The 8,758-nt window shown below is 34.2% G+C and overlaps 1 protein-coding gene across 1 annotated transcript in view; it reads left to right on the top strand.

The window, feature by feature from the left end:
- Positions 1 to 5,299: 5,299 nt before the first annotated feature.
- Positions 5,300 to 8,758, top strand: part of LOC111632041 (C2 domain-containing protein 5-like) — a 142,279-nt gene continuing 138,820 nt past the window's right edge. Inside the window, exon 1 of the mRNA XM_023376396.1 lies at positions 5,300 to 5,547. Within this exon, the coding sequence (XP_023232164.1) occupies positions 5,300 to 5,547 (248 nt within the window). The remainder of the gene's footprint in view (positions 5,548 to 8,758) is intronic.

The raw sequence follows: 8,758 nt of genomic DNA, 5'->3' as shown, positions 1-8,758 counted from the left end.
ATGGTAACAACTTAAAACCGACAAATGACATTAAAAAATACACACAATACAATTGACGCCGACATTTTCTTAGAGGATCCAACGCCAAGAACACGGTATTCTCATACAAATTGCTTCATATTATAATAGGTTATAACGTACCATTACTTCCGGGATATCTTGTAAGGTGGTTTTAACTGGTATACATCTTATTTAAAATTACTTATTTACAGTTAAAAATATTTTACTATTTTGTTTCAAAAGTTTTNTTTTTGGTCAATATTTCCTATTTAATTTACAAATTGATGATGATTATTATCTATTTTTATATTTTAAATTAGTATTGTTTAAACATTTACTTTATGGTTGAGTTAAAAATATTTTACTATTTTGTTTCAAAAGTTTTGTGGTGAATGCACGTGATAGTATGAACAGCGAGAGTAAGTACAATGATGATAAACAAAATTTAATTTTCAGTCCACATGATGTTTTCTTTACACAGGATTCTAACTTGGATCCCAACTATAACATACACATTTGTATATGAAGTTACAATGAACAGGAGTGTTAACAAACAAAAGGGTGCACAATTATGTAAAAACACATCATGTATGTATTGTTGGAAAAAAATTTATTTCTTTATTGCAATTAAATTGTCCTGGCCAAATTTTAAAAACTGTAAATTGTTTTTTAATTGTGCTGCCACCGCTAGAGGGATACAACAGACTGTTTTACATTTGAAGGTGGATGAGAAGTCTCAAATAAAAGGTAGACTCCACTGTGGAATTGTCTTATCCTTCATCTTTGTGAGAAAGGACAAATTGTGTAAAGACACATTATGCATTGTCAGAAAAAGATATTTATTTCTTTATTGCAAAAGGGTGCACACTTCACAACAATAAGTGTTACAGTCAGACTTTCCTGAATCTTTATAACTAAACTTAAAACTAACTTATATACTAAAAAGAAGAAGAAGAAAGATATAAAATAGATGTTAGGAAGGTGATGATGAAAGTATTTATGGAACCAGGGGTTTTTTCATGAAAATCTTCAAACTTTCAGGTGGAGAGATCACTCTGTTTGTTTTCCACTATTCTTCTTTGTTTCAAAGTTTATATCTCCATAATCATTCACTTAATTTTCAATTGCTATGTTGATGCTATGGTTTGTTCCTATTACTGCTGACAATTCCTGTCTTCCTTTCGTCCCACTAGACAACATTTCAGACCTTGCTCTTTCTATGTCTGTCCACTACGAATGCTCCACCATGAATGTCCACCTACTTCCTCCGACTTTTCTCAGGTCTTTTCTCTTTCTATTGTTTTCTTGGTGTAGTTCCCCAAACTGCGTTCCCATTCACAGGAAGGAAAGATCATTAGAAAATTTGAGAAGAAAGATACAGAACAAAAGACTAAGGAACTTAATATTATGCTTACCACTAAAACATACATACAAAATATGGCGTATTGCCACAGCTTAACTTAGCAATACTCGTCTTGCTAAATTGCTTGTATTATCACTTCTGTTATCATCTAATACCTAACAATTTCTACCACTTAGCTTTGGTTCCATAACCTTCATTCTTATTAATTTAATTTAATTTATCATATTTACTCGCATATAGGACAAGATGGGACTTCAAAGATCAAAATAAAGAAATTAGATTTATTAATACAATTTTAATTTTATTTCATTTAATCATAAATAAAATATCAAATGCATGTAAATGCACACATTTTTCACAAAAATTACTGGCATTTTAAGGAAAAATGTTGTAAAATAGACAACATAATTTGTTCATGTAAAGCTGGACAATTGGGAATCTTTTTTGCCAATGCTGAACAGTCGAATCTACTCTGTTGTTACACTTATGAATTTCTACAAATTATGATTTCCAAATAATCATCTGTTTTTGAGTGGGAATGAATTAAAACTTATATCAGGTTTGGATGATTTTGACCTGTGTGATTTTGGAATTTTAGTTTGTCGTTTAATTCAAAAGCTTTGCTTTTCGTATTGCTATTCATCTTCAAACCTGACAATACACAAGAATGATTCAAATGACCCAAATAGAATACTTTTGCAAAAACACTTACATAAAACCTGTTAACCGAAGTGGTTGCGTACTAGGGTTACTAACGTTTTCGAGGCCCCTTCTGGACTTATACTTATACTTCTTCAGGCTATTGTACAAAAAAAAAGAAGTCGGACATTGTAAATCGAATAATTTCCTTTTGAATATATCATCATTCAAATTATAGCACATGGAAAATTTTCCAGGAGATTTAAAATAAAATGAGTTATGTTTAGTGTAAAGAGCATGCGCATCTTATTGATATTGAAATATTTAAATATTATTATTTAGCAGGATCTGCCACGCTGTTGAAAGGGCCATTTCATCTTTAAAATTAATGCGTGTGGTGCTACATTCTGCTCTGAATATTTCCATAGCCTCCAAGACTTTGAGATGTTCCGGGTGGGTGGTAGTGATGATAATGCATGCTGCGTTAAAGTCCGTCGTGATGTCCTGATCGGTGGCATATATTAATGCAGCATGCATTAATATAGTTAACAATTTTGGACTTTAAATCACTATACCCTTCCATTAAACTCCCACTGGTATTTTGCGCCATCAGGGATACGCTCATGAACATAGTACAAGATAACACATTACACCAACACATCCTGGAAATGGCACATTTGTTCTGTCACAACTCCTTCTTTAGATTCAGCAGAGTAACTTATGAACAAGAATGAGAAGTACCTATGGGAATCCCCATCGCAGGGGACCTGTGTGAGATAGTGGTGAGGAAACTGGAATCCCAATTTATACCAAAACATTTTCCAAATATTGTAATATACAAATTTTGTAAAAACGAGAAGGCACTGAGGTCGGCGTTATGTGTGCGTTTTTTAATCGCTAGTACTTTCGACGAACTTATAGCCGTCGTCATCAGGCGAATTATCGAAAGAATTAAACGGAAATAATCCGATTTGGAATAGAACGCTTAAATTTAAGATGAAACTTTAGTAAAAGTCGTTAGGAACACGATAGAAATATTCAAAAATGTTCGAAAAACGAACGAGCAGAAAGCTCCATGATGTGCGAATACGCGCATGCGCAGATCTAGACACACACTGTACGCATTCTGGAGAATGCTAATTTTTACTTAATTGCTTGTATAGTGTGATCCATACACTGGGCAGCTCGAGAGTTGGAATGTTGCACGTGTCCAAGGTGGTAGTAAGAAGAGACTCCCATATGAAAACGATTTTTCGATCCTTACAGCTCTTGAGCATAACCGCTTGGGACCATAGCGGGTTGTAACCCTGCTCAAGTACTTTTCTTGCGGAGCTCGCAAGAAAAGTATTCTTTTACTACTTTTCTTGCGGAGCTCGGTGGTGTGTCTACCCCTTGCAACATCGTTTTGGTGCTCTTCTAGTCGGCTGGCAAGCATTCTAGTAGTGGCCCCGACATATCTTGCATTTACTCCCGTTGTAAGGTTTTCCAGAGGTACAGCATAGACCCCCGACTTCTCAAGCGTGGAAAATTTGTCCCTATCATTACAAATGAGTTTGCGTAGGTTTGGAAGTGGGGTTAGTGGTAGTATAAGGCCGTGCTGCTTAAAGATTCTGCAGATACGTATAGAGAGGGGTTTCAGGTATGGCATCGCTTTCTTTTTTGGGAGAAAGAAAGCGATGCCATACCTGATAAGATTTACATATATGCAGGTCTAAGAACGTTATTGCGCATCGCTTTCTTTCTTGGGAGAAAGAAAGCGATGCGCAATAACGTTCTTAGACCTGCATATATGTAAATCTTCGGAAGGACTACAATTCTCGGTTCATCATAAGTCCAGCATAGCTCCACACATTATACCAGCAGAGGCTTTTCAGCCTTCTCGATATGTCAATGCTGCCATTGCCTCTCTTGTTAGAAGGGCTTACTTACTATCATCTTTGCAAGAGCTGGTAAACATGGAATTAGACAACATAAGTTTGGGGATACGCACTGCTGGCTTTTCACGTGCAAAATTTACGCACGTGCTCAATATGGTAAAGAAATCACTGTTTCCAAGTACCACATTATGCAGCAAAAGAGAATTTTCAATGGTACAAACATCGTTGCCATACCTGGGACCCCTCTCTATACGTATCTGCAGAATCTTTAAGCAGCACGGCCTTATACTACCACTAACCCCACTTCCAAACCTACGCAAACTCATTTGTAATGATAGGGACAAATTTTCCACGCTTGAGAAGTCGGGGGTCTATGCTGTACCTCTGGAAAACCTTACAACGGGAGTAAATGCAAGATATGTCGGGGCCACTACTAGAATGCTTGCCAGCCGACTAGAAGAGCACCAAAACGATGTTGCGAGGGGTAGACACACCACCGAGCTCGCAAGAAAAGTACTTGAGCAGGGTTACAACCCGCTATGGTCCCAAGCGGTTATGCTCAAGAGCTGTAAGGATCGAAAAATCGTATTTATATGGGAGTCTCTTCTTACTACCACCTTGGACACGTGCAACATTCCAACTCTCGAGCTGCCCAGTGTATGGGTCACACTATACAAGCAATTAAGTAAAAATTAGCATTCTCCAGAATGCGTACAGTGTGTGTCTAGATCTGCGCATGCGCGTATTCGCACATCATGGAGCTTTCTGCTCGTTCGTTTTTCGAACATTTTTGAATATTTCTATCGTGTTCCTAACGACTTTTACTAAAGTTTCATCTTAAATTTAAGCGTTCTATTCCAAATCGGATTATTTCCGTTTAATTCTTTCGATAATTCGCCTGATGACGACGGCTATAAGTTCGTCGAAAGTACTAGCGATTAAAAAACGCACACATAACACCGACCTCAGTGCCTTCTCGTTTTTACAATATAGTATTTTGGCATGATAGTCAGCAAATTGATCATTAAGACATGTAATATACAAAAGATACATAAATGATATTCTTATACTATGGAAAGATGAGCCAAACATTTCTGCACTTGTTGATTCTATCAATGATAATCCATATGGCTTAACTGTTGAGATAGACCAGGCTCATCCTACAGAAGCTCACTTCCTGGTCATTAAAATGAGGATAGAAGGATTAACCATCAACACGGAAGTTTATTGTAAACCAATCATTGAATGTTTATATATACCGGCAGGATCCTGTGACCTGCCACAGTACAAGTTTGCAGCTTTCAATGCATTAATAAAAAGAGCCTATACGCACTCCACATCACAAATAGCTTTCTGATCAGAAATGTGATGTATAGAGTACATAGCCAAACAGTATGGTTACCACGGCATCATATGCAAAATGAACAGCAAATTATGGAAACAAGAATCAAATCCCAGCAATCGATCCAATGATACTTTTGTTAACAGCATCCCAGTCACATACAATCCAGTACTTAAAGCCATCTACAACGAGATAGCTAAGAAAAAGAATATTCCCTTAACTTTTAGAAGATGTGCTATGATTTTTGATATGCTAAGAAATGGAAAGGACACTCCGGACACAAATAAACTCCCAGGAGTATACACCGTCCCTATCATTGATCACAGGTATAATAGAAACATGATATACATAGGATCAACTAAACACACCTTCAAAACTAGGATTAAAGAACATAAAGTCTACACCAGAGAAACAACACAGCTTTGGCCGTATATTCCTCTGACCCGGATATAGAACCTATATTCCCTCAAGCAAAGGTCATACACACCACGTGCTGCACGAGCCACCTTAGATGGCTTGAGGCTATATATATACTTAAACACCTTTAAGAACAATAATTGTATTAATTACAAAGAGGAAATGGCTCTATCAACGGCCTGGCAGGCCTTACTCAATAAATCTCTAAAATAACACAGCATCAATAATGTGCAGATCTGCAATGACGCTATCAGTTGCATGAAAAAATATTCCAGAATATATTCCATAACAACTTTAAATTCAATTTGAAACACAAATTCGAATGGGGAGTTCTGTAATGCCTGAAGAAGAGTCATAATGGTTTGAAAATGTTTGCAATTACTTTATTATTTGGTTGAAAGGAACACACTGGTAAAAGACAGAGAGGTACATGTATTTTAAATCATGTCAGAGTTGTTATTTCAAAATCATGTAAAAAGAGTTAGGTGTATTTATATTATTATTAGTAAATGTTAATAAAACATCTAAAAATGGCAATTTCTTATTGTTTTCAGTTTCTATTTCAAATTGTATTTTGGTATCTAGTTTATTTAAATCTATAATCAAACAATTTATGTTTAAAAAGATTTTATCAGAAATTATAATGCACTTATCTAAAAATATATTGTATAGTACTATACCTTGTTGTTTACTTTTTAAAATAATTTAAATGGTTATAATTTAATTAATTGGTGAACACCAGTCGAAACACCCATAATTTATCATGTGTTTGTGCTCTCTTCTTTCATTTAAATGTATCTCATAGATTTTTCTTTTATTGCATAGTTAACAGAATGATTAATATTAAATGTATGCTTTGCTTTGATTATTTGCAATATAAAAAAATGCAAATATATGCTGTATAATTCTTAAATTTTGTGTAATTGTTTTTTCTTTCTTGTTTGTTTTTTAGTGTATTACTTTTATTTCATTAGTTGAGTTTTGTGTACCAATTAATAATATGAAATACTGAGTCACTGCTTTTTTTGCTATTGTGAATCTGCTTTTAGGAACTAATCACATGAGAGATATGGTTAATCGCTGGTTTAGAAGTATTTTACTGTTGATGTTTAGTCAAAGATGCATTTTGTAAATTGTAATACTTTGCATCTTATAAAGTGTATTTTGTAAATTGTTATATGCATTAATTAGTTATTTGTAACTGTGGTTACAAATAAATATTAATGTTTATCAGTCTGTAAGTGATTTCTGAATAGTGTGTGATAAGTCCTAGCAAGAGCCATTTATAGTGCTCAGATAATCAATTAATAATAGTGGAACAGGAAGCCTAATAATAATTAATGTAATATGCATCTCGTAAATTGTAATACTTAAACAGGTCAAACTGATAAGTGGCTTATGCTTGAAATGCATCTTTGACCAAACATCAACAGTAAAATACTTTTTTAGTAAAAAATAGTACTTGTGAATTTTATGGATTGTTGCTGGAGCGAACAACAGAAGAATAACGGAAGTGAAATATTTACTTTCGTTAAACGTTGTATTTTTATATTTATTTCTACAATTAAAAGTGAAATACTTTTAAATCGGTGATTAACTATGCCCCTCATATGATTAGTTCCTAATTGTGGATTCACAATAGAGAGAGAAGTGTGTTGTTATTCCTTTTATTTTGTATATTGTTTCCTTGGGATTTTATGTTGATGTGTTATGTTTATTTTATTTACAATTAAGAAAACACACAAATAAATAACAGAAGCAATATGAATTTATTTAAAAAGCAATGTTTTTTTAACTGTAGAGAATTGGATGCTTAGCACTTCTTGGAAATGTCATGTGACTATCTTTGTTTCATAGGAAATCGTAAAGTAGAAGTTTTATTTTATTGTTTTTTTATTTTAAGTAATACTTGATTTCTATGATTACTATGGAAATATTCTTGTAATTTTAATATATAGGTTTCTAGTAGTATTAGTCTTTTACACAAGCATCTCCAACTGATGATTATTGATGATTGAAAGTGTTTGGATTTTTGAATTTTCAGTTCATTTTTTTTCATTAAAGTGTTTTTATTTATTATTTTGTTAATATTTTATTTAGCTAACAATTTTTTATTTTGGATAATGTAAATATTTCTCAGAAAGCATAAGGTGGTTATGAAAATGTTAAAGAAAATGAGACTGCTAGAAGAGCTGTCCTCAGTGACAAAGAAAGAAATATAACATGCACAAAAACAGAAAATATAATTAAAATAATCAGAAAAATTTGACATACTAGTTACAATACATATAGTCTTTATACTTAAATTGTTAAAAATAATAGTGGTATGTAATAGGAAAAGTGTTGACACAAATAAAAATCACCTTTATAATCCTAGCAACATATTTATTAATATGCTGCTAGGATTATGAAGGTGATTTTTATTTGTATTTTATAAAGTGTCATTCAAAAAAATAATAATAAATTGTTTTATTTGAAGTGTGAGACTAATTGGGGGTAGGATGGTTACGAGGATATTCCCTCTCCTACCACTTACTCGACTCAAGACCTTGAGGTCCGGTCTCGCTTGTCTAAAGAATGGAAAAAAAAAGGTTTAGGAGAAAAGATCGTTAGATTCCTTCACCTGTCAGGATCTGACACCAATCTATCAATTTATCGCGGATAGATACGCGGATGGATGGGGAATTATCACGAGTGATCTCGTCGAGGACTTCGGGTTCAGTATGGAGTGGAAAATGTCGGAAGAAACGCACACCAATCCAAGTTCGTTAACAAAATCCCCGTTTATTCCGTACATTTATACATAGTTAATAATTGGAATACAAATCCCTCTCGGGGGTTCAATCCGTATAGTTCATAAAGTAACGGCAAAGTATAAAGTAGTCGCGACCCTACCCGCGAGGTTCGAATATTCGAGAGAGAGCTTACACATCATCGCGTGTAGGATAAATACCTCTGATTAGGTTGTTATAACGTTGATCCGAGGTTCGTCCTTCCAAGTTCAAAGTTCAAATCAGTCCAAAGTTCGAAGTCGAAGTTCAAAGTCTATTAAAGACGGTGGAGACGAGATGCAGGTAAATCCACGGGCACACACTCACAGTATAGAGAAAAGAACTTAAT

Source organism: Centruroides sculpturatus, unplaced genomic scaffold (genome assembly GCF_000671375.1).
Source record: "Centruroides sculpturatus isolate CEXI.00-Female unplaced genomic scaffold, Cexi_2.0 scaffold658, whole genome shotgun sequence".
Taxonomy (NCBI): Eukaryota; Metazoa; Arthropoda; class Arachnida; order Scorpiones; family Buthidae; genus Centruroides; species Centruroides sculpturatus.
The sequence above is the reverse complement of the archived record's forward strand: the minus strand, read 5'-3'. Positions and strand labels throughout refer to the sequence as shown.